We start from the raw sequence: 27,176 nt of genomic DNA on the forward strand, positions 1-27,176 counted from the left end.
TTGAGAAAATAGCCGGGATTCCCTTTGTTTATTGTGAGACTATGCCACCTAAAAGGAGACAGTTCCCAAACAGTTTCTAACTTGCATCAGTTGCATGAACGTGCATGGATGTTAGACACAATACTGTGCTTTGAGCAAGTGGTTTTTAAATAACGTCAGTTGCATGTGTTTGTCTTCAAAAAGCATTGATTTTTGTCACTGCTAGTTGGTGAGAAATTATCAGTAAGACAATTCAGAATGTTTTTTTTCACTGTGGTTACAAGCATTCAGGCTTTGAGGTGCCAGAAACAGTTAGGAGTGAAAATGATTTCACTACTTTAACAAGTTAGGAAGAATTTGAATGTATCAACAATCATTTTGAATGTTACAGTGAAAATGAAGATTTGGAGGATGCAATCATCAAAAGCATTGTCAGAAGGCAGGTCATTATCTGCACTAAGTGTGCTGATTTTATTCATTTACAGTCTATCAAAAGAACACAACAGCGTACATTGGATGAATTTCTCCATCAATAACTATTAGGAACTAATACACTGTTTTATAGTACTGTAGTAGTATTGGTAGTGTTTTAATTTATTCAGTAATTCATTTAAATACATGTCATAGTCTTTTAAATACCTTTTTAATTATTTCCACAAAACTTTGGCTAATTGGGGCAGCCACTTAATTGGGCTAAAACATACAGGCCCTGATGTGTCCCAATGAACTGGAATCCACTGTATTTAGAACTTGGTGCATAGAATATTGAACAGCACAGCCCACAATGCAGTGCCAACCTTTTAAACTACTTTAAGATCAATCTAACCCTTCTGTACCATATTGCCTTCCATTTTTCATCATCCATGTGCCTATGTAAGAGGCTGTTAAATGTTCCTAATGTATCTGCCTCTACCACCAACACTGGCAACACGTTCCATGCACCCACTGCTCTCTGTGTAAACTGCTTACCTCTGACATCCTCCCTGTACTTATCAACAAACACCTTCAAATTATTTAACAAACTGTTTCTCATATCATGTTGCAGATATTATTGTTATCTTAAAATGAACAAAAAAGGGGACCCAACCCTTAAAACAGAGTTGCAGGATGTTATCTCAGGGTATTCTTTGAAACCGTGCAACATGTATAACTGTAAGTAAAACATCGATATGTTGTATTGAGTTCTGGTTTTTATCTGCTACTTGTCTTACCTCCATGTGAAATAATGTATTGCAATGTAGGAATAAATTTTGAGAGGAAAGTTCATAATTAGCCTCTAGGTAAGATAAGAATCTGCAAGTTAACGTAGTCCAACATGGGTCAGCCCGAATGAGATTCAAAGAAATGAGTCCAAGGCCCCAAGTAAAGAATATAACATGTCTTGTATACTGTAGAGTATCATGAGATGAGAAGTCCCATGCACTTCAATCAAGAGATACTGCTTTACACATTGTAGCTTGGAGAGGCTATTCATGTCTCAAAAGAATATTCAGGTTTTTTGATTTATTGTCAAGACATATATTACAAAAGCTGGTGATTAGAGGAGGAGGTTGTATTTGGTTGAAAGTTTGATATGTTGGGTTCTGTATGTTTTCCCTGAGTGGGTTTAATGAATTTACATTTTCATTGCTGCATGTAGAGTTTCACTTAAATAAGTGAAACTTTGTGGACTTCCAGGAGAACCCAGGTTCAGTTTTTGGATGCCACAATCACTTCAGTCATGTCACAACAATGCAGGCATATGACCATAACACGAGGAATTCTGCAGATGCTGGAAATTCAAACAACACATATCAAAGTTGCTGGTGAATGCAGCAGGCCAGGCAGCATCTCTAGGAAGAGGTACAGTCGACGTTTCGGGCCGAGACCCTTCGTCAGGACTAACTGAAGGAAGAGCTAGTAAGAGATTTGAAAGTGGGAGGGGGAGGGGGGAGATCCAGAATGATAGGAGAAGACAGGAGGGGGAGGGATGGAGCCAAGAGCTGGACAGGTAATTGGCAAAGGGGATATGAGAGGATTATGGGACAGGAGGCCCAGGGAGAAGGAAAAGGGGAGGGGGGAAAACTCAGAGGATGGGCAAGGAGTATAGTCAGAGGGACAGAGGGAGAAAAAGGCGTGAGAGAGAAAGAATGTGTGTATATAAGTAAATAACGGATGGGGTACAAGGGGGAGGTGGGGCATTAGCGGAAGTTAGAGAAGTCAGTGTTCATGCCATCAGGTTGGAGACTACCCAGATAGAATATAAGGTGTTGTTCCTCCAACCTGAGTGTGGCTTCATCTTTACAGTAGAGGAGGCCATGGATAGACATATCAGAATGGGAATGGGATGTGGAAGTAAAATGTGTGGCCACTGGGAGATCCTGCTTTCTCTGGTGGACAGAGCGTAGGTGTTCATCAAAACGATCTCCCAGTCTGCGTTGGGTCTCGCCAATATATAGAAGGCCACATTGGGAGCACCGGACGCAGTATATCACCCCAGCCGACTCATAGGTGAAGTGTCGCCTCACCTGGAAGGACTGTCTGGGGCCCTGAATGGTGGTAAGGGAGGAAGTGTAAGGGCATGTGTAGCACTCGTTCTGCTTACATGGATAAGTGCCAGGAGGGAGATTGGTGGGGAGGGATGGGGGGGACGAATGGACAAGGGAGTTGCGTAGGGAGCGATCCCTTCGGAAAGCAGAGAGGGGGGCAGGGAAAGATGTGCTTAGTGGTGGGATCCCGTTGGAGGTGGCAGAAGCTACGGAGAATAATATGTTGGACCCGGAGGCTGGTGGGGTGGTAGGTGAGGACCAGGGGAACCCTATTCCTAGTGGGGTGCCAGGAGGCTGGAGTGAGAGCAGATGTGCATGAAATGGGGGAGATGTGTTTGAGAGCAGAGTTGATGACGGAGAAAGGGAAGCCCCTTTCTTTAAAAAAGGAGGACATCTCCCTCGTCCTGGAATGAAAAGCCTCATCCTGAGAGCAGACGTGGCGGAAACGGGGGAATTGCGAGAAGGGGATGGAATATTTGCAAGAGACAGGGTGAGAAGAGGAATAGTCCAGAAAGCTGTGAGAGTTGGTAGGCTTATAGTAGACATCAGTAGATAAGCTGTCTCCAGAGATAGAGACAGAAAGATCTAGAAAGGGGAGGGAGGTGTCGGAAATGGACCAGGTAAACTTGAGGGCAGGGTGAAAGTTTGAGGCAAAGTTAATGAAGTCAACAAGCTCAGCATGCGTGCAGGAAGCAGTGCCAATGCAGTCGTCGATGTAGCGAAAGAAAAGTGGGGGACAGATACCAGAATAGGTTTGGAACATAGATTGTTCCACAAAGCCAACAAAAAGGCAGGCATAGCTAGGACCCATACTACCACCTTCCTCCAAACTAAAGGTGTAGCTGTGGGCACCCATATGGGTCCTCGCTATGCCTGCCTTTTTGTTGGCTTTGTGGAACAATCTATGTTCCAAACTTATTCTGGTATCTGTCCCCCACCTTTCCTTTGCTACATCGATGACTGCATTGGCGCTGCGTCCTGCACGCATGCTGAGCTTGTTGACTCTGTCTAAGTTCTTCTGAATACTCCCTGCTTCCTCAACACTACCTACCCCTTCACCTAACTTTGTATTATCCACAAACTTGGACACAAACAGAAAACCATCAATTCTGTCATCCAAATCATTGACATGTAACATGAAAAGAAGTGGGGTCGCAACACCAACTCCTGCGGAACACCACTAGACACTGGCAACCAACCAAAAAAAAGTCCCCTCGATTCCCACTATTTGCCACCTGCCAATCTTCTATCCATGCGAGTATCTCTCCTATAATGCCATGGGTTCTTAACTTGTTCAGCAGTCTCATGTGCAGCACTTTGTCAAAGGCCTTCTGAAAATTCATGTAAACAGTATTCACTGGTGCTTCTTTGTCTATCCTGTCTGTTATTTCCTCAAAGAATTCCAACAGGTTTGTCAGGCAAGATTTCCCCTTAAGGAAACCATGCTGACTTCCGCCTATTTTATCACTTGTCTCCAAATACTTGAAACCTCATCCTTAATGATAAACTCTAAGACCTTTCTAATCATTGAAGTCAGGCTAGGTGGCCTATTATTTTCTGTCTTTAACCGCCCTCACTTCTTAAAGAGTGGAGTGATATTTGCAATTTTCCAGCCCTTCAGAATTTAATAATCCTTGAAAGTTCACTACTAATGTTTCCACAATATCTTCAAATCTCCTCGTCTAACATGGCGCTGCTGAAGGGAAGTGATAACTTACTGCCAGTTCCCAAAACAAGAAATACAACTAAATACTTTCTTAGTAACACTATTTCTGTAAAGAAATCGTGGTAAACAAACACACTGCAGGCAAGGAAGAGGCAAGCGAAAGTGAGGCTGATTCAAAGGTTGAAGTGTGCAGGTGTGAGACTGAGTCAGAGCGAGGTCAAGGCATTTTCCAGACAGTGTGGAATAGAGGAGAGGCAGATTCGGAGCCTGTCAACCTAAACCGAGAGCAAGGTTGAGTCGATCTAAGCACCAGGCTGATTTGGAAAGGTTGGGTATGAGCTGAAACGTGGCAGTGGTGTTCAGGTCCAGAGCAGGTTGATGCTACAGGGCCTGGGTCCTAGTGTGAGGAATGACCTCACGTTTGGACAATTTGAACTCTGAGCTAGATGGATCGAAAAGGCAGGCTGTTGGGACAAGAGGTGATGGTCGGACTGGTTCTACTTGCTGCTCCACAGCGTTTACTCTGCCCTGCGCTGCACTGAGGGTGAGACAGCGGGCCTGCTCCAGCTGCTCCGGGCTCCGTGTCTGCGGGTTCCACGACATTTACTCTGCTGTGTGAGACTGAGTCGTTTACTCTGCTCTGTGAGACTGAGACTGCTCTGTGAGACAATTACTCTGCCCTGTGCTGAATTGAGGCTGAGGCTGCGGGCCTCCTCCAGCTGCTCCAGGCTCCGTGTCTGAGGACTCACTTTCGTTCTAAATGCAATTTGCTTACTTTTATTTTTTGCATGATTTTTTTCCCTTTTTTTCCCTCACACATTGTGTGTTTGTCGGTTTTTTAATATGTTCTCCTGGGTTTCTTGTTTTGTGACTGCCTGTAAGGAGGCAGGTCATGTCAAGTTTATTGTCATTTAGCTATATTCATGTATATAACGTATATAACCATATAATGGATAGAGAAATGAGACAATGTTTCTCTAAACCAGGTTGTAAAGCACAGTAGTACACATAACACACAAGTTATGAAAATAAGGATAAATCTACAGAAGAGCCATGCATAAATAGCAAACGAAAATGCATAAATTAAATATTGTAAGGTACAGAACAGATTAACCAGTGACACTTCGAACCTGATGCAGCCGGGAGTTCAGAAGCCTAACAGCCTGACGGAAGAAACTGTTTCCCACCCTGACCATTCTTGCTTTTATGCATTGGACTCTCCTGCCTGTTGGTAGAAAGTCAAAGAGGACGCCAGATGGATGGGTGAGATCCATTATAATACTAAGGGACCTGCGTATACAGCGCTCCTGATAAATGTTCCCAATGGATGGTAGGGAGACCCCTTTGATCCTCTCAGCTGTTCTCACTGTTCTTTGTAGATACTTCAGGTTCGATGCTCAACTGCTCCCATACCAGATGGAGATGCAACTTGTCAGGATGCTGTCAATGGTGCTCCTGTAAAACGCAGTTACGATGGGGGGGGCGTGGTGTGGGGGAGGGATCCTTGCTCTCCTCAATCTCCTTAGGAAGTGGAAGCACTGCTGTGCCTTCTTGTTCAGGGAGGTGATATATAGGGACCAGGTGAGGTCATCTGTGATGTGAACTCCCAGGAACTTGGCGCATTAACTCTCTCTACGGAGGAGCCATATATTCACAGAGGGGGATGGGATGGTTCACCTGCTTCTTGCTGAAGTCCATGATGATTTCCCTGATCTTCTCCACATTTAGTCTCAGGTTTTATTCTCACACCAATCCAACAGCTGTTCCACTTCCTCTCAGTACTCTGACTTGCCATCATTGTTGATGAGGCCAACCACTGTTGTGTTATCCGCAAACTTGATGACACGGTTTGAGCTGAATCCTGCGACACAGTCATGCATCAGCAGTGTGAACAGCAGTGGGCTGAGCACACAGCCTTGGGGAGCGCCAGTGCTCAGCGTAATGGGACTAGAGATGTTGCCGACTGACTGTGGCTTTTCAGTTAAGAAGTCCAGTATCCAGTTGCAGAGGGAGGTGTTGAGACCCAGTGGGGACAGCTTCCCACCAGTTTCAGGGGTATGATGGTGTCAAACACTGAACAGAAGTCTATAAACAGCAGTCTGGCATATAAGACCCCATCTTCCAGGTGGAACAGGGCCCTCGTCAGTGGATTAGTTCGAGCGATAAGCAAACTGGGAAATATATATAACGTATAATGGCAAGTATGTATAATGATCATAATTTCATAAATGTACTTGAACTACCACTTTCAGAACCCCGGCATGTGATCCATCTAGTGCACATGACTTATCTACCTTCAGACCTTTCAGTTTCCCAAGCACCTTCTCCTTAGTAACGGTGACTACACTTACTTCTGCTGCATGACACGCTTGAATTTCTGGTCACACTGCTAGTTCATCCAACAATTATTTGTCCCCATTACTATCTCTCCAGCATTATTTTCCACTGGTCCGTGGAAAGGCAAACTATGCCATAAACACATGTGCTAAATCTATTCATTATTCTCATTCATTTCCAATTTGATTGTTGTCCATTTGTTGTAGCTTTTCAATTATTCATCAGTTCACATTCCCATGTTTTTCAGCATGTTTTGAAGACCTGTTTGTCGGCCTGGATTTCCGAGGAGATGACTTCCGTCAATTTGTAGTAGACGATGAATATAGCTGCCGAAGAGAATGTACAGAGGAGCCTGACTGCCAGTACTTCACCTTTGCAAACGGGTTATATCGTAACACTCGGCAGCGGTGAGTCAATCTCTCAAACAACCCAGGAACAAGGTGCAAAATAAATTCAGTTTTATGTAGAGGATGGCTGACTAGTATCCTTCGTCAATACTATTCATATCTTGTAACTCCAAAGCATTAAACGAATTGAATGGAAAACAAGGGAGCCAAGAGAAAACACGTCTAGTTTCTTTTTTACTTTTAGCAAGGTGCGCATGTATGATGTGGTGGTGTAAAAACATGTCCCATTCACATACTTTACACGTAACCCATAATTGATTATTGAAGCAAACAAGTATGCTTAATCAAACAATATATTTACAATATTACTCAAATATTACTGAAATATTCAATACACAATTCTCCTCCCTGCTTAGCTATAAATTTCAACTCAATATAGAATGCATCTCAACTAAATACACAGTATACTATATAATAACCATACAGCCATATAACAATTACAGCACGGAAACAGGCCATCTCGGCCCTTCTAGTCCATGCCGAACTCTTACTCTCACCTAAATGCAACTTCTATTCAGATGTCCACGGCATAGTAAATTTTAAATTGTCCCATTCAGGCCTAAAAAATCAATCACTGTGGAGGATTTCATATTCTTCTGGAATAACGTCTTTACTAACAAGAGAGGTCACTCTACTTGGCAGGAGAGACTTGTGGCTGTAAAATATTCTCAGGTTCTGGGGCTTCCTCCATGGTGGTTGTAGGGGTTGACACCACAACTGAAGGATATGGTTCTAGCAGCTCTGGACACTTTCTTCTGGATATGTTAGTATCCCAAACAGTGTGTGGCAAGTTTCACTGGATGATGTGGATCAAAATGTGTGAAACAGTGTCCGGTGTCACCATTTCCTTTCTCTTTTGGAATACCACCTCACACTACTTTGTCCTTTGCCAGTTCTTCCTGCTCAGTAGTAATACATTCAAGGGGTGGAGCACAATAGCCAGGTTTGGCAGGAACCTGTTATAGTAATTGACAAATCCGAAAGACGACCACAACTGTAACATGTCCTTTGGCCTTGGGGCATCCACGATTGTTTAAATTTTCTCAGCACACTCATGTAATCTTTGTGCATCAGTTGTGTGACCACAGTAAGTGATTCTTGGTTTAAAAATTCACACTTGTTGTGTCATGCTCAGAGCCCATAATCTTCTAATCCTTTTAACACTGTCTTGAGACTTTGGAGATATTCCTTGTCATCCTTATGTCATTTAGCCTTGCAACAGCTGGTCCATAGCTTTCTGCCAGAGTGCAGGTGCAGATTCTACCCCAAAAGTAAGTCCATAATGGTGATAAAGACCTTTGTAAGTGTTTATGATGAGAAACACTTTGGACTCTTATTCCATCTCCAACAGTAGGTAGACCTCAGCTGAGTCCACTTTTTTGAACAATTTCCTTCCAGAAAAGTTTGCAAAGATATTTTCTATCCTGGGCAGAGGGTATTAGTGTACTTTCAATGCTGGGTTGATGGTGACCTTCAAGCAACCACAATTCCAGACGGACACATTCTTCTTGTCTATTGGGTCCACTGGCATTCTCCATGGGCTCTACTTAACCTCGGAAATAATTCCTTCAACCTCCATGTGATCTCGCTCATTGGCTGCCTTATTATGGATGGTATAAGAAAACAGATGGGCTTTGTAAAACTTGGATGTAGTTTTTTAACCTTGTTATGTTTAAGTTTTCCAGTGTCATTCTTGAACACTGCTGTGGCATCATACTGTACCTTTATTAATTGGCTTTCAGTTGACTTTTTCGCAGGGAATGTGGCTTGAAATGGTGGATGGATCTCCAATCAAGCTGTACTTGTCTTGGATGCTCATGACCCCATAATGCTGGTCCTCCTGTTTTTCCCAAAACAAGCCTAATGTGGCTTGTTGATTGTATTTCACTGTTCCAAATGTCATTTTCCCAGGAACTACCTTTTCTCCAGTATAGATTCTTAGTTATATATCTGCAGGCTTCAGTTCAATATCTTTGAAATGCCATTCAAACTCATTTTGTGGAATGATTGAAACAGCTGAACCAGGGTCCAATTCCATGATAATCAATTTGTTGTTTACTTTTGGTGTAAGCCATATTGCTTGTAGATTGTTAGTTTTCACTTTGTAAATCTCAAGGCTACTCAGTCCTGTGTCACTCCCATCATAATCAGATTTTTCATCAACAGCACGTAAATTAGTGCTCTTTTTGAAAATGTAACAACTTTTTATCTTCATCTCTACCCTGTGCAGTCCATTTATTTTTACCTGCCCAATATACTCTTTGTATGTGATCTACTTTGTTGTATATTCTGCAAGTTTCATATTTAAATTTGCATTGGTCTGGTGTATGTGAATCCCTGGCGCGATGGTAACGTAATTTGTTCGGCTAGTCTGGTTTCCATTTAAACACTGCAAATTTGTTTCACACTCAATTTCATTCCTTACTGCAACTCAGTTGCTTCGTTGTCTTCTGTTTCTATTGATACAGCGACAGTATTTCAACTGCTCTTTTAAATGTGAATGTGCTTCAGTTAGGAGCCATTTTTGAATGCGTTATTGTAAAATTCCACAAGCTAAATGATCTTTCAGTGAATCATTAAGCCCATTACTGAACTGAAAATGATCAGACATTTTCTTCAATTCAGCCACATATGGTGAAATGGACTCCCCTTCTGAAACCTAAAGGGTTTCTACAATAAACAATGATTTTGGTTCTAAATGTTCCTGCTTTACTTTCATGGCATCAACAAAACTCATTTCAGCTGGTTTGATTGGAGCAGTCAAACTTCTAAGCAAACTGTATGCATTTAAACCCAATCCACTCTTCAAAACTGGCACTTGCCTCTCATTGTCTAGTTCATTTGCTTTAAAATACTGCTCAATTTGCTCAGTATAAATAATCTAGTCATCTCTTGCGTAATCAAACACATTAATCTCTCTCACACAGTCCAGCTATTTATACACTTTTTAATGAATATTACCACCCAGTAGTCACTGTTTATGAAACAGTGAATTCTCCTGTTTTCTGCCTTTTTAAAAAAATTCAACCTTATTTGTCCTTTCCAAAGAAAACATTCTGCATTGTTTTTTTTACTCGACTGTTTCTCACTGAACCTTTTAAAAATTCAAATTTCTCACTGTGCTTTAATAGTTAAGGAGTTGTGTCGTGTTCACTTTTACAGTACACTACTCATCACCAGTGTTATGTTTTGTAACTCCAAAACATTAAAGGTAAAAAAAGGGAGCTGAGAGATAACATGTCTAATTTCGTTTTTACTTTTACCGAGGCATGCATGTGAAACTTGGTGATGTGATGACATATGCCATTCACATAGTTTACATATTACCCATAATTAATCATTTAAATGAACAAGAATGCTTAATCAAACAATATATTTAAAACGTTACTCAATTATTTCTGAATATTAAATACACAACACTATTCCTCTAGCAACTTTTACCCATTTCTTTTAACTCTACAGAAATATATGTCAAGGATTACAACTTCACTGTCGCGTGCATGACCAATTTGGGGAACTAAGCTTAGTTATTAGAAATAGCCAAGGAGAAACTACGAGCGGTGATTGATAAGTTTGTGGCCTAAGGTAGAAGGAGTGAATTTTAGAAAACCTAGCAAATTTATTTTTCAACATAGTCCCCTCCTACATTTACACACTTAGTCCAGCGGTCATGGAGCATACGAATCCCTAATTTGTAGAAGTGGTCCACAGCAGGGGTGATTGATAAGTTTGTGGCCTAGGGTAGAAGGAGATGAGTTATTAACTTCAAACTTTCTTCATTATCACTCAAAGAGTTGAACTGCACGTGCTTGTAACGAGAACATCTTGGACCTCCAGGTGGTCCACGGCAAGGGTGATTGATAAGTTCATGGCCTAGGGTAGAAAGAGATGAGTTATATAGCTCTCATTATATGCAAGTACAGTTCAACTCTTTGAGTGAAAATGCAGAAAGTTTGCAGTTACTAACTCATCTCCTTCTACCTTAGGCCACAAACTTATCAATCACCCCTGCTGTGGACCACTTCTGGAGGTCCAAGACTCCGACTTCTACACAAAAGGGATTCGTATACTCCACGACCACTGGACTAAGTGTGTAAATGTAGGAAAAATAAATGTGCTAGGTTTTCTAAAATTAACTCCATCTATCTTAGGCCATGAACTTATCAACCACCCCTCGTATTTGCTGAAGTATTTGACAATTTTGTAAATATTTTACCGTGGGTCACTTTCTGTAATATTTTTGATGATTCAAGAAGTGTGACAGTTTGGTTAATGGTTTAATAAATATTTAAATCCATGTGATTTTTCTCTGATTGTTCTCAGTTATATTTGCTACCTCAAAAAGAGCAAGCGAGGAACACCATCAACCATAGCAACTCTTGAGAACGTTGTATCTGGATTTCCATTAAGAGAATGTGCGTTCAATACTTTAGGTATGTCCATAATAATTTTACTTAGTGACAATTGGAAGAAAAAGTAGTTGTCAATATAAAATCCTTTCGCAGCACCATGTTCCTCCTTCCTCATTTCTCATAAAAGTGCCCAATTTGTCCAAGTAAGAAAGCATTGCATTCTAACAGAGCATGTAAATTAATGAATTCATGAAGTGAATTTCTCATTTCTAATGCTTAATGCTTGACGATGATACAAAGATAGTTGGAGGAGGTGGTAGTGTTGAGGAAGCAGAGAGCCTGCAGAGAGACTTAGCTAGTTCAGGGGAATGGGCAAAGAAGTAGGAAATGAAATATAATGTTGGAAAGTGTATGATCATGCACTTTGGTGGAGGAAATAAACAGGCAGACCATTATTTAGATGGGGAGAGAATCCAAAATGCAGAGATGCAAAGGGACTTGGGAGTCCTTGTGCAGGATACCCTAAAGATTAGCCGCCAGGCTGAGTCGGTGGTGAAGAAGGCAAATGCAGTGTTTGCATTCATTTCTAGAGGTATAGAATATAAGAGCAGGGATGCGATGTTGAGGCTCTATAAGGCACTCGTGACACTACACTTGGAATACAGTGTGCAGTTTTGGGCTCCTTATTTTAGAAAGGATATACTAACATTGGAGAGGGTTCAGAGAAGACTCACAAGAATGATTCTGGGAATGAAAGGGTTACCGTATGAGGAATGTCTGGCAGCTCTTGGGCTGTATTCCCTGGAGTTTAGGAGAATGAGGGGGGATCTCATAGAAACATTGCGAATGTTAAAAGGCCTGAACAGATTAGATATAGCAAAGTTATTTCCCATGGTAGGGGAGTCTAGGACAAGAGGGCGTGACTTCAGGATTGAAGGACGTCCTTTTAGAACTGAGATGTGGAGAAATTTCTTTAGTCAGAGGGTGGTAATTTGCGGAATTTGTTGCCACAAGTGGCTGTGGAAGCCAGTCATTGGGTGTACTTAAGGCTCTAGGTTCTTGATTAGCCAGGGCATCAAAGGGTATGGGGTGAAAGAGGAGTGGGGATGACTGGAAGAATTGGATCAGCCCATGATTGAATGGCGGAACAGACTCGATGGGCCGAATAGCCTACTTCTGCTCCTATATCTTATGGTCTTATGATAGCCGCATGACAGTTTTTCAATTTGCAAGTGTGTGCCCCTTCTTTACAGTTTTGCAGTTTGGAATGATAGAAGTATCAGGAAATGTGCTTCATGACTACCAACATGGCCACCAGCAAATGGTCTGCAGATCTGCAGGTGATAGCCAGAGGACAAACTCACAGAGGAGGGAGCAGAAGGCTTGACAGAAGCAGGAAATGAATTGTGGGCCCCACTGCAACATAGTGTTCTGAGGGAAACCGTGGTAGTGAACTGCATGTTGGAGAATCAGGTGTACCATTTCAGCAGCTGGCGGAAGTTTGGGGAGGGCAATGAAGATGGTCACTTCACCCTGGCCCCAACAGAAATTGGCAAACCCATGATGAAATCATGACAATGTAGGACCATAGGTGTCGAGGGTCTGGTAGGGTGGCAGGAGGGCTGCTGGATGGAGGAAATGGATGGGTACATTGAGGTCAGTCAGCAGCATCTGCAATCATGTTGAGCCCCTTGAAATGGTATTGCATAAAATCCAGCATCTGTTGTGCGCCTGGATGGCTGGAGAGGGCTGAGGATTGGTCTACTGGAGTGCCTTAGAGTGCACAGTCACCAGAATGTACGTGAGGTTGTCAGATGTGATGGCCAGAGCAAGCTCGTGCTGCAACGCCTGGAAGATCTGGGGTAAGTTTTTTACGCAGAGAGTGGTGAGTGCGTGGAATGGGCTGCCGGCAATGGTGGTGGAGGCGGAAACGATAGGGTCTTTTAAGAGACTCCTGGATAGGTACATAGAGCTTAGAAAAATAGAGGGCTATAGGTAAGCCTAGGTAATTCTAGGGTAAGGACATGTTCAGCACAGCTTTGTGGGCTGAAGGGCCTGTATTGTGCTGTAGGTTTTCTATGTTTCTATCTGGTTCTCAAGAACCCAGATGAGTGGGAAAGGATCTGCGAGGGTGGAATGATGGGCTGAGGGTCGAACACCATTTCAGCTGGCGCGAACTGTGATAACAGGACGTCCGACTCAGTGTTCTTAGAGCCAGGTCGGTTGAATTACTTGAAGAAGAGAGTCCAGTGAGCCTGACGTTGGTTGAGTTGGTGTGTCTTTTGAATGGATATGAGGTTCTGGTGGTCAGTCCAGATCAGGAAGGGCTCGGTGTTTCCCGTCAACCGATGTCCCAATTCTTCTAAGCCCCATTTGATGGCAAGTAGCTCCCTGTCACTTACTGCATAACAGTGCAATGTAGATTTCAACTTGTGTGAGAAGAAGGCACAAGAGTATGTCTTCCTGTCTGGTCCTCACTGGGAGAGGATGGCCCCAGTGATCATGTCAGATGTGTACACCTCTAGATCCAATTTGTTGAAGATCTGGGCCCCATGGAGTGTTTCAAATGCACTATCCATCAAGCGGAGAGGATAATGTTCTTAATGGTAATTTTGTTGAATCCACAGTTGTTTACGAAGACATTCATCTTTCTTTTTGACAAAGATGAATCCTGCACCAGTTGGAGACTGGGATGGTCAAATTAAGCCATGCTGTGGTGCTTTGGTGATGTAGTCATTCATGGCTTAGGTCTCAGGATGGTGGAGGAAGATCAGACAATCTGCGAGAGGGGTGATGCCCAGTAGGTGTTGATCGCACAGTTGTGAGGCAGCAGGATGCTGGCTTCCCTGATGCTGAAGATGAAGGCAAAGTTGTGGTATTCCTGTGAAAGTTTGGTGAGATTGAGAGTATCCTCTGTCTCTTTGGATTTACAGGGCAAAGTCAGCTGAGGCTGCGGCAAGTGGGTCCCCAACTCAGCAGTGAACTGGATGATCAGTTGAGGTGAGAGTCATGGGTGGTAACCCAAGATGAGAGGAGTGTTGGCTGAGTCGATAAGGAGAAATTGGATGGACTCATGGTGCTCTCTGATGCTCATGAGCACAGGCTGGCTGCATGCTCTGACCATCCCAGACCCCAAGGGACGTCCGTCAATAGCCGTGATGCAGAATGGGTGAGAGATCAGCCTGGAAGGGAGTCCAAGTTGCACACACAGAGTCTAGTCCAGAAGGTCACCTGCTACATCGGAATCCATCAGAGCCATCTGTGAACATAGAGCTATCGAGGTGTGAAGGAGGACAGAAAGAATGAGTCGGGCTCTGGTGCTTGAACAAAGGGCTGGGGTTAGCTCATCAGATAGAAGGCCACTCATCTCTACCTGGTGGTGCCATAGTGGGAATTTAATGCATGGATGATCCACTGTGCTGCGGTAAACACACAATTGTTTCCTCACGTTGTTGGGGCAGGGGTGATTAAGGGAGCTCTCTCTATCTGCATGGCTTCTGGAGGAATTTCTGATGAGGGTCCGGCAGCATGAAATGGAACGGAACTGGGGTTCTCGCTGGTGATCTAGAAAGTCATTCCAATCGACACTTTTCAGTACAGAGGGCCAGAGTGATGAGGAGTTCAAGGTTGATGGGCATCTCCCAGGTAGGCAGCTTGTCTTTCAAGTATTTTGAGAGTCCGTGATGGTAATGGGCCAGCAACATTTCTGCATTCCAGCCGTACTCCTCCGCGAATGTCCTGAATTCTACGGTGTAATCCAGCACAGAACATGAGCATTGTCATAGTGAAAGTATCCAATCTGCTGTCTGCCTTCCACTTCTCAAATAATCATAAACCTGGCACATCTCCTCATATTTATTGCAATTGTGATTCTATTGTTCCAGTTAGTGGTGGGCCAGGTCAGGGCTCGCCTATTCAAGAGAGAGATGATGAAGGCCGTCTTGGCTTAGTCCTTTGACCACAGAGATGGCTGGAGTTCGAAGTACAAGATGCACTGGAACAGAAAGTAGTGCCATCAGCTTGGGGATTAATCAAAGTGTTTGGGCACTGGAATACTGGGCTCTGAGGGAGGAGGATGACTGGTGTGGAGTTGTATCAAGATGGAAAGTTGTTTGAGGGTAATGAGTGTATGGTCAATAGTTTCCTGCTGTTTCTAGATCATCTGCTCATGTCAACGGACAACTTCCTTTTGGCAAGCAAACACTGCTGGGTCAATCACTGGGGTTCGTTCGCTCTGTCAGGGAATGTAGAAGAAGCTTGATTGTTTACTGATTTATCAGTAAACAATACTTTAATAAATTGCAAAATAGCAATCCACAAGGGGCCACAAAACTAGAGAAAACAGATAACTAATGCTACAACCAACAAGGAAACTTACAAGGAGCAACTGGTGAAGGCTGGCTGTTTTGTATGACTCAATGATTGTGGATGAGAGTTGGGTTTAAATAGACTGCAGGTGATGAGTTGGAAACAAGAGGCAGGTGACTTCTGTTGGGTGGGTGGAGACTGGGAGGAGCCTGCACATGCAGGCCTGATACACACAACAGATCCCTCATCCCACTGAGTCTAGTCTGACCATCAAGAAAGTATATGCATGAATCCTACAGTAATCCCCTTTCGTTCTGTACTTCCATCAACTCTGACCAAATTTTATCACTCACATTCACACTCAGGGTAATTTACAGTGGCCAAATAAGTAGCAACCAGCATATTTTTAGGGTATGGGAGGGAACTTAAGAATCTGGAGGAAACACAGACGATAATTGGTGGAATGTGCAAACTCTAGATGGACAAGATTGAGCGAGCGCTGCTGGAGGTGTGAGGCAGCAGAACCACCCACTGTACCACTGTGTAGTCCTTACACAAACAGCTACATTATACTATGAGCTACAGATCTTCAATTAGTGACATGAGCTGTTGGATGATGGTACAAATACATTGTTTAACCTGTGCTCTAATAGTCTTTATCATTTGACAATGCCTTGCATTTTCTCATAGCTGGTTTATACACCATATTAGCACAAAGCACATATTGTTTTTTAATTTGGTAAAGACACATGGTACAAAGACATATTATTGTAAAGTTACAAAATACAAACGTAGAATCCAAAAGGAAAACACAAACTCTTTGTTAACTGAAGTGTGCCATTTACTGTAGGTTCATGGTTCATTAGCTTTCTAGAGTCCTGTATCATCATCAGGTGCCATGTCCAGTTTGACCTTTGACTGCCATGGCCCATACACTCCTGTTTCTGGTCAAGTGGATCAATTCATTGCTATTCACTTCCAGTTCTCTGGCTGCTGTCTCCATCATCATTTGTCTTTGTCTTCCTCTTGCTTTCTTCCCTTCAATCTTTCCCATAATTACCGTGCGTTCTAACTTCTCTTTCCTAATCACACGTCCAATGAAGTTTCATTGTCTTTTCATGATCTCATACATTATTTCTCTTTTTGTGTTTGCTCTGTTCATGACATCCTTGTTAGATATTCATTTCATCCATGATATTCTTTACATCCTCCTCAAAAACCACATCTCTGCTGCTTCAATTCATTTTCTCATGTTACCAGATATTGTCCAACATTCTGAGCCATATAAAATAACTGGATAAACGTAACATTTCAGTACTCTGAGGTGGGTTGTCATGCTTAGTTTAGTATTGGTCAGTATACTCTTCATTCTCGTAAAGGTGTCTTTTCACCATCCCTATTCTTCTTTTGATGTCCATGTCGCACCTGCTATCTGATGTCACCCAGCTTCCTAAGTAGCAAAAGTTCTGTACTTGTTTTATGTCTTCCCCGTTTATTCTCAGCCTGCAGATAGGATTATCCTTCTTTTTGGATATCTGTATACATTAGTTAATAGATTCTGTTTGATTTGGGGTAATTCTGAATCTGGTTTCATGTTATCTGTTATAAGTATAGCTCTGCAAGTAGTTCAATCAGTAGTGAAGCTGTACAGTATGTTGTACATGTTTAATAAATTGAAAATAGTTGTTTGCTAGCTTTACAAAGTGCAGAAAGTTATCTTCATCTGAAATTTGAAAATTTTCAAATTGATATTTCAAAATTCTTCAGTCCTAAGACATTTGTAACTCTGACCTTGTTTTATCCTGGTTGTATCATTTGTCTGGCTGTGTGAGGTGCAATATTTAATGACCTTACAACAAATATACATATGAGATTGATATTGTTACAGATGAGTAAAGCAAGAAGTCCATTTATGGAAATACAATTGGGTCTAGCATTGTATTTATCAATGGCATTGATAACTATTGGCTGTAAATGTAGCAGGCCATTGTACAATTAATCTGATTTTCTTTCTGTTAATTCCAATGAAGACAGATTTGATTTTGCACCAGTAATAATGAAATCTACTTTGTAAGATGATTCATTTTGCACTTTGTCAAAATGAAAACTTATACAGTACAAATGATAACATAATTTAAGCATGTGAATGATGTGGGAATTCTGAACTTGCATGTCAAATTCATAACTAGATGTCTCCTGCCGTGGGAGATGACCCAGAAATCTCTGTAATCACATTTCAATTCTGGAAAAGTCAGACTTCAAATACACAGCATTGATAAGTATGGTGATCTGCTCCAATTATTTTCTGTCAAAGAGAAAAGACTTTAATTTTAAGATTCAGGTAACCATTTTATGGCTTTGTTGCTCATGATAAAGCTCCAAAATGTTGCCGTTAACTATTCTACTGTGGGTTATATTTTCAAAGGAGCTTGCTACTGTTAATCAGATTTTCAGTGGTGATACAGAGTATTATCTCCTTGAATACAGCAACTGTTCAAAGAATAAACCACCAGTATATTGCAAGTAAGAGTGTAATCGAGGCATAGAATTAAACGTATGGTTGGACTGTGTAACCATAGAACCACAGAAACTACAGCACAGAAACAGGCCCTTTGGCCCTTCTTGGCTGTGCCGAACCATTTTCTGCCTAGTCCCACTGACCTGCACACGGACCATATCCCTCCATACACCTCCCATCCATGTATCTATCCAATTTATTCTTAAATGTTAAAAAAGAACCCGCATTTACCACCTCGTCTGGCAGCTCATTCCACACTCCCACCACCCTCTGTGTGAAGAAGCCCCCCCTAATGTTCCCTTTAAACTTTCCCCCCCTCACCCTTAACCCATGTCCTCTGGTTTTTTTTCTCCCCTTGCCTCAGTGGAAAAAGCCTGCTTGCATTCACTCTATCTATACCCATCATAATTTTATATACCTCTATCAAATCTCCCCTCATTCTTCTATGCTCCAGGGAATAAAGTCCTAACCTATTCAACCTTTCTCTGTAACTGAGTTTCTCAAGTCCCAGCAACATCCTTGTAAACCTTCTCTGCGCTCTTTCAACCTTATTTATATCTTTCCTGTAATTTGGTGACCAAAACTGAACACAATACTCCAGATTCGGCCTCACCAATACCTTATACAACCTCATCATAACATTCCAGCTCTTATACTCAGTACTTCGATTAATAAAGGCCAAGGTACCAAAAGCTCTCTTTACGACCCTATCTACTTGTGATGACACTTTTAGGGAATTTTGTATCTGTATTCCCAGATCCCTCTGTTCCACTGCACTCCTCGGTGCCTTACCATTAACCCTGTATGTTCTACGTGGGTTTGTTCTTCCAACGTGCAATACCTCACACTTGTCAGTATTAAACTCCATCTGCCATTTTTCAGCCCATTTTTCCAGCTGGTCCAAGTCCCTCTGCAGGCTCTGAAAACCTTCCTCACTGTCTACTACACCTCCAATCTTTGTATCATCAGCAAACTTGCTGATCCAATTTACCACATTATCATCCAGATCATTGATATAGATGACAAACAGCAATGGACCCAGCACTGATCCCTGTGGCACACCACTAGTCACAGGCCTCCACTCAGAGAAGCAATTCTCTACCACCACTCTCTGGCTTCCTCCACCGAGCCAACGTCCAATCTCTCTCCATGCATACCTAGCGACTGAATTTTCCTAACTAACCTCCCATGCGGGACCTTGTCAAAGGCCTTACTGAAGTCCATGTGGACAATATCCACTGCCTTCCCTTCATCCACTTTCCTGGTAACCTCCTCGAAAAACTCCAACAGATTGGTCAAACATGACCTACCACGCACAAAGCCATGTTGACTCTCCCTAATAAGCCCCTGTCTATCCAAATGCTTGTAGATTCTGTTTCTTAGTACTCCCTCCAATAACTTACCTACTACTGACGTTAAACTCACTGGCCTATAATTTCCTGGATTACTTTTCGATCCTTTTTTAAACAACGGAACAACATGAGCCACTCTCCAATCCTCCGGCACTTCACCCATAGACAGCGACATTTTAAATATTTCTGCCAGGGCTCCCGCAATTTCAACACTAGTCTCCTTCAAGGTCCGAGGGAACGCTCTGTCAGGTCCCGGGGATTTATCCACTTTAATTTTCCTCAAGACAGCAAGCACCTCCTCCTTTTCAATCTGTACAGTTTCCATGGTCTCACTACTTGATTCCCTCAATTCCATAGATTTCATGCCAGCTTCCTTAGTAAATACAGACGCAAAACCTATTTAAGATCTCCCCCATTTCCTTTGGTTCCGCACAAAGCCGACCACTCTGATCTTCAAGAGGACCAATTTTATCCCTTACAATCCTTTTGCTCTTAATATACTTGTAAAAGCTCTTTGGATTATCCATCACTTTGACTGCCAAGGCAACCTCATGTCTTCTTTTAGCCCTCCTGATTTCTTTCTTAAGTATTTTCTTGCACTTCTTATACTCCTCAAGCAGCTGATTTACCCCGTTTCCTATACATTTCATACAACTCCCTCTTCTTCTTTATCAGAGTTGCAATATCCCTTGAGAACCAAGGTTCCTTATTCCTATTCAATTTGCCTTTAATCCTGACAGCAACATACAAACTCTGCACTCTCAAAATTTCCCCTTTGAAGGCTTCCCACCTACCAATCACATCTTTGCCAGAGAACAACCTGTCCCAATCCACGCTTTTTAGATCCTTTCTCATTTCTTCAAATTTGGCCTTCTTCCAGTTCAGAACCTCAACCCTAGGACCAGATCTATCCTTGTCCATGATCAAATTGAAACTAATGGTATTATGATCACTGGAACCAAAGTGTTCCCCTACACAGACTAACAGGCTCAAGATCTATGTAAACTTTAACCCATCTGGTTTCTATGCTGTTAAAGGAGCAAACACTTACTGTACAGCTCTTACTGTACAATCTACCATTTTATCAGCAAAAGATATTAACTTTCCATTTGAGGTTGTTTGTTATGTCCAATGATGCCAGGAAACTTGTGCAGGAGCATTTTTAAAGTGGAAAAGCCACTGCACTGGGACAGTTCCACTCTCTCGACCTCAGGTCAGGGTTCAGTGATACGAACAAATATCACAAACTGGGGTCTTCGTTGGTTGCAGTGGGCGACCATGACTCCTCTGTGTCTTGTCATGCCCCTCACTCTCCACGGAGCATTGCAGAGCCGCCTTCTTGGCGGTGGGATTTCACTAAAGACCCCATCCACCCAGTCTGCCGGAGCTGACTTTTCATGTTTGGAAAGGCATGTCCCTATCTCACTGGAGTCTGAAGCCACCAGCTACGTCACTTGGTTTAGCCCACCTGTTTAAGCAGTGTACCAGGTTGGGCACACTGTTGCCTGCAGACAGCTTCTTGGAGCCACAGCTGAGAGCTGAGTGTCTGGTGGGGACCAAATGTGAGTGAGCTGCCTCGGACAAGCCCTTTCACAAGAGGTGCTACCCCTCCTTGGACACCACATACACCACATAACTTTCTGATTAATAATTTTCTAATTATTAATTTAATTGATTAATAATTTTAACTTCCCAAATAATCTTTTATTACTGCTTAATGTTCAAATTAATTACAGTCACTGATATATTTTGTCATATAAAACCTAATGACACAAATGATTTTATTTCATGGAATTGATAAATGAAATGGGATGGGATAGGGAGGTTTGAGGGAGACCAAGGGTGATGCCTGGAAGTTTTCCAAGAAATGGGATTAATCAAAATGGATGTATATGTATTTGCCATGGGTTACAACTTGATTTATGCTGCTCTTCTGGTTGCTTTGGAGATTGCTTTTCCTTGGCTACTTGTTATTTGTAAGAATTTAGAGTAGTCATTTAAATATCCACTAAACTCATTACAGTAAATGAACAGTGCACCAATCTTTGTAGGCATGTGCAATAATGATGAATGTCATACTGTTATGTTTCATAACTCCAGAACATAAAAACACTAATTGGAAGAAAAACAGGGGCATCTGAACTGAGAGTCTAACTTTGTGTTTACTTTCAGTGAGGTGCGTTTGCACCCCATGGTAGCATCATGACATATGCAATTCACTTATTTTTGCATATAACCAGTAATGACTTATTTAAATGAACAAGAATGCTTAATAAACTATGCATTTCAATATTACTCAAATACTACTAAATTATTAACTACACAACACATACTACTGGACCCGGACTTCTGAAGTCGAGAGAGTGGAACAGCCCCACTGCAATGGCTTTTTCACTTTAAAAACCCTCCCGCATAGGTTTCCTGTCATTGCCGGACATGATGGACAACCACCAATAATGAACCTCTCCAGGCCAGAGACTGTGTCATCTACAAGGATTCTGGTCTCTCATTTCTGCATGAAATGTATACACTTAGAATTTTCAAAAAGATCAATTTTGAAATTATGTATGTTTTTCTTTAATTATTCTCTAATCTGATCTTCTTTCTTTATTTTTGCACATACTTTGACTTAATACCATCTTTGTCCTTCTCCAGCATTTATTTTCTTCTTCCTCAATCCTTGAATTTTATTAATTATATTTCCCTGCAGTTGCTGCTTTTCACTGAGATCCAAGGTGTCTCATTACATTCATCTTGCTCCAATCAGCTTCACAATTCCATCAAGTGGTGTTGCAAATAATCCTTGAGTTAAAGTGCACAGGAGTAATCTTTATAGCAGGTATCATGAGACTGTTGCTTCAGGAATCAATCACAGTGTTTACGGGATGTTTACTTGCAGGAAGTACAGGTGTGGAGATCACTGCCCAGAAATTTAAGCCAGTCAGTCAGGACATCAGTATGTTATACTCTGACTTCACTGGAGAGAATTTAAGAGACAAAGTATCTGAATATTGGAGAAGGAGCAAAATTATGTAATGTTAGACACCATAGAAAAACTACAGCACAGAAACAGGCCTTTTGGCCCTTCTTGGCTGTGCCGAACCATTTTCTGCCTAGTCCCACTGACCTGCACACGGACCATATCCCTCCATACACCTCCCATCCATGTATCTGTCCAATTTATTCTTAAATGTTAAAAAAGAACCCGCATTTACCACCTCGTCTGGCAGCTCATTCCATACTCCCACCACCCTCTGTGTGAAGAAGCCCCCCCTAATGTTCCCTTTAAACTTTTCTCCCCTCACCCTTAACCCATGTCCTCTGGTTTTTTTTCTCCCCTTGCCTCAGTGGAAAAAGCCTGCTTGCATTCACTCTATCTATACCCATCATAATTTTATATACCTCTATCAAATCTCCCCTCATTCTTCTACGCTCCAGGGAATAATGTTGCCGTGAAGCATTTAACATTACCTACAATAAAGAGTTTCCGGCCAAGTTCTCAGTACAAAACTCATTGGGGACCTCTTGTGGCAGCAGTCTAACATTTCATCAGATAATGCTGAGTAGAAATGCCCTAAGCCCTCATTATTTGTTGTTTATTGTCCATGGATTTGTATAGTGATGAGGTCGGCCACAGGCCCCACCACAAATTATCTTGAACAAGTACAGTTCCATGTACACTCTGAGAAACCAACTACTATTGTCATGGTGGTGCAATTAGTGGAGCTGCAGCCCAGCTTCAATCCTAGAGTCATTGTTTGTGTGGAATTTGTATCTTCTTCCTTGGAGGGGTTTCACCTGGTGCTCTGGTTTTCTCCTGTGTACCAAAGATGTGCAGGTTAGTAAGTACATTTCCCTTTGTGTATATGTGAGTTGGGGAAGTTGATGGGTATGTGGAGAGACTGACATACTGAATAGGATTGTCATAGGATGTATGTAAATGGATGCAAGATGTTCAAGGTAGGTTTGGTGACTCTATGAAATATGGTGTTGAGCTTCCAGACTGCTTGTGTCCAGAGTCTCCCTACTGCATAGAAATGTAGAAAACCTACAGCACAATACAACCCTATTGGTTCACAATGCTGTGCCAAACATGTACTTACTTTAGAAATTACCTAGGGTTACCCATAGCCCTCTATTTTTCTAAGCTCCATGTACACATTCAGGAGTCTCTTAAAAGACCCTATCGTATCCACCTCCACCACCATCGCCGGCAGCCCATTTCACACACTCACCACTCTGTGTAAAAAAAACACTTACCCTTGACGTCTCCTCTGTACCTACTTCCAAACATCTTAAAACTGTGCCCTGACTGAATAGGGAGCAGTCTTTGTTTACAATGTCACTTCAGAACAGGTCAGTTCTTGTAAGTATCAATGAGAGTTGTTAGCTTTTTATTTATCAATGTGCATACTAATGAATATTGATGCTTTCCGGACATTATAGGGAGCATTTATGTTCATGGGGAGCGGGGGATTATTTACAAAGAAAACAGCTTGTTTGCTGTTATTCACAGGAATTTATTGTCTTTTTCTCAAGGACTTAAATTTACAAGCCTTTACTTAATTCTGTGAATTCACCATGTGATTTCAACAGAGGTGAATATTGGTATGATGGAGAACTGAGTCACAGAGAAATTTTATGGAGACATCTCATTGCTTGCATCTTCGGTCTAGTACAGAGGTCATTTGGTTTCTTTTCACGGGCCATTGGTTGAACCCCAGTGATGGTTGGTGAATCTGGGTAGCACATTTAAACTGCAAACCTCTCGCTTCTTATGTTGTCCCATGGATTTGCTAAAATGAGCAGGTTAACATCAGGTTTAGCAAGAATTCAACAGAATTTATGAGCATAAATTGTGCAAGCTATTTATACTATACCTGTATTTTCCCTATTTTGTTTACAGAACTATATGTGCATTATTGTGCAAGTTCCTTAATGATTTTTTTTCAAATAGGTAAAATATTAGTAACAATGTACGACCCTTTAAAATTAGTTTTCCTTTCATGATTGCTTAAAATTATTATTTAATTACACTTTTAATTTCAGATCAATAAATGACTGCTCTTGCCTTGTAAAATTGTACGTTTTGTTTAGTTTCAGAATGTAGAGGTGATCTTTCTGAAGACGTAGATTTCCCTGGAAATGATATCGCCTGGGTCCTTGCACCTGATGTGAGCTTCTGTCAAAAAGTATGCACTTATCACCCACTTTGTTTGTTCTTCACATTTCTGAAGAGAGAATGGAGCACTGACCATAGGAGGTATCAATACAGCTTATGTGATTAGTAATGTGTTTCAATTGAAAGTTTCCTCAAAGGTTTCTATTTCTTCATTGTGAGATTCCAGCTGTACTAGAATTGCACCATGATATGAAGGAAAGGACCCCACTTTGCCCAGTGTTCTAGCTCCAGCTCTTTGAAAGAACTGTCTGATTAATCTCACTCTACTTTTATTCCCTCATTGATCTTGTCACCTTATTTCACTTGTTTTAACATTTATCTATTGATTGGTTGCCAAACTTTGCATCAGTAGTTTTACAGATTTTTTTTCTTAAATCAAGTTGATTTATCCAACTCATGAGGAATGCACAATTATAGTCCTGATGAAGGGTTGTGGCCTGAAACATTGGCTGCTGATTTCCCTCCATAAATGCTCCCTGACCTTCTGTGTTTCCCCGACATTTTCTGTCTATTGCACCGAAAATGATGAGGGAGGGGTGGCCTGTGTTAGAGTCGTACAGCACAGAAAAAAGGCTCTTTGGCCCACTATGTCCATGCTGACTTTCAACTACCCATCTATTTAAGTCCTTTTTTACCAGCACTTGGCGATAGCCTGTTGCTGCTTGGCAATTCAAGTGTTCATCCAGGTGCATGTGACACATTGTGATTGGAGTTGGCTCCACTACCTCTCAGGCAGTGTGTGAGTGTTAAATTCTTGCACGGTAGACAAGAGTTTTGGGGCAGTGCATGGAGTGTGGTGTCATTGGAACAAAGAGAGGGAAAGAAGGAGTACAGGCCTCACATTATCGGTGAGCCGTGAGGAAGGAAGAGAGCAAGAAGACAGTCAATGAGCATACTTTTGAACAGCTATCATCTCCTAACACTGGTCTAGAAACTGGATCTTCCAAATTCTTGTTTGTTGTCAAGAATTATACTATGAAGGGATAAGAAAGTATATCTTGCATGTACTTGTACCATTGAGTCAGCAAATAGTGAATTTGGATCCTTTTCTAGAGACCTAAGTGCGCAATTCTAGGCGAAACTCTAGTGCAGTTTGGAAGGACGGCCATCTTTAAACCAAGGTCTGGTTCCTCTCCTTTACATGGAAGAGAACAGTTTTATCTGCAACAATGTTTTCTGGCTACCATCACCATGTTCTTTGTAGGATCTTGCTCCACAGCAGTTATTATATTGTTTGATGGCTGTTTAGTTTTGCTTGACTTCTGGAATTGTCAGACATTTAAAGTATTGAAACGCAAACAACAGGAATTCTGCAGATGCTGGAAATTCAAGCAACATACATCAAAGTTGCTGGTGAACGCAGCAGGCCAAGCAGCATCTATAGGAAGAGGTGCATTCGACGTTTCAGGCCGAGACCCTTCGTCAGGACCTCTATAGGAAGAGGTGCAGTCGACGTTTCAGGCCGAGACCCTTCGTCCTGACACGTCGACTGCACCTCTTCCTATAGATGCTGCTTGGCCTGCTGCATTCACCTGCAACTTTGATGTATGTTGCTTAAAGTATTGAAATGTGGTTTTATCGATAAGTTATTTTACAGGCTCTGAAATATGGTATGTTACCTATTATCAGTGAGGGGGATTTTCTTCCACAAACTGGAAGGAATTGTAGTTCTGTTTGGACCTTGGTAAGATATAGGGCGCAGAATTAAGGCATTTGGCCCATTGTGTCTGCTCCACCATTCATTTATAGCTGATTTAATTTTTATCAACTCCATTCTTCCATTTTCTCTCCTTAACTCTTAACCTTCTCACCACACAAGGACATATCAACCTCTGCCTTAAACACACCCAACAGCTCAGCCTCCACAGCTCTCCATGGCAATGAATTTCACTAGTTCACTATCCCTCAGCTGAAGAAATTGCTCCTCTTCTCAGTTTTAGGGGGACCTACTTTTATTCTGAGGTTGTGCCCTTGCATTCCAGACTCTCTTCTCTACTCCTTCTCTACTCCATCCGGGCATTTCAGTATTCATAAACACAAGAATTCAGTGTTCAGTAGGCTTCAATGAGTTGCAACCTTAACCTTCTGAACTCCATTAAGTACAGATTCAGAGGCAACAAATGCTTCTCAGGTACTAAGCCTTTCATTTCCAGTTTCATTCACTAGACTCCCTCCCTAGGTACAGGCTCATAATATTCCAAATGTTGTTTGATCAATGCATCTTAAAGCCTCTGCAGTACATCCTTGATTTTATATTCTAGTTATTTCAAAATGAATGCTGACAATAGCATTTGCTTTCCTTATGTCCAACTCGGAAGGGTTATGAGGTTATTTCAAAAGAGCTTAAAATTTCTCTGCACTTCTCTTTATTTATTTTGTTAACAATTGGTTCTAATAAATTAACTAACATTATAACTTAACATTTTCCAGATTTTATTGTTATTTAAAGGAGACTGCATCTGGAATACCATCAAGGATAACACCGTTACAAAACGTTGTGAGTGGGTATTCCCTCAAATGGTGCCAAAACCTGATAAGTTGTAAGTA

General features: G+C 41.8%; 1 protein-coding gene across 1 annotated transcript in view; it reads left to right on the forward strand.

Moving 5' to 3' along the window:
- Window positions 1-27,176, forward strand: part of LOC134343695 (plasma kallikrein-like) — a 94,676-nt gene that overhangs the window by 42,966 nt on the left and 24,534 nt on the right. The window contains exons 13-17 of the mRNA XM_063042449.1: window positions 1,025-1,131; window positions 6,758-6,917; window positions 11,241-11,350; window positions 24,545-24,710; window positions 27,060-27,169. Of these exons, the coding sequence (XP_062898519.1) occupies window positions 1,025-1,131; window positions 6,758-6,917; window positions 11,241-11,350; window positions 24,545-24,710; window positions 27,060-27,169 (653 nt within the window). The remainder of the gene's footprint in view (window positions 1-1,024; window positions 1,132-6,757; window positions 6,918-11,240; window positions 11,351-24,544; window positions 24,711-27,059; window positions 27,170-27,176) is intronic.

This window comes from Mobula hypostoma, chromosome 3, assembly GCF_963921235.1.
Source record: "Mobula hypostoma chromosome 3, sMobHyp1.1, whole genome shotgun sequence".
Taxonomy (NCBI): domain Eukaryota; kingdom Metazoa; phylum Chordata; class Chondrichthyes; order Myliobatiformes; family Myliobatidae; genus Mobula; species Mobula hypostoma.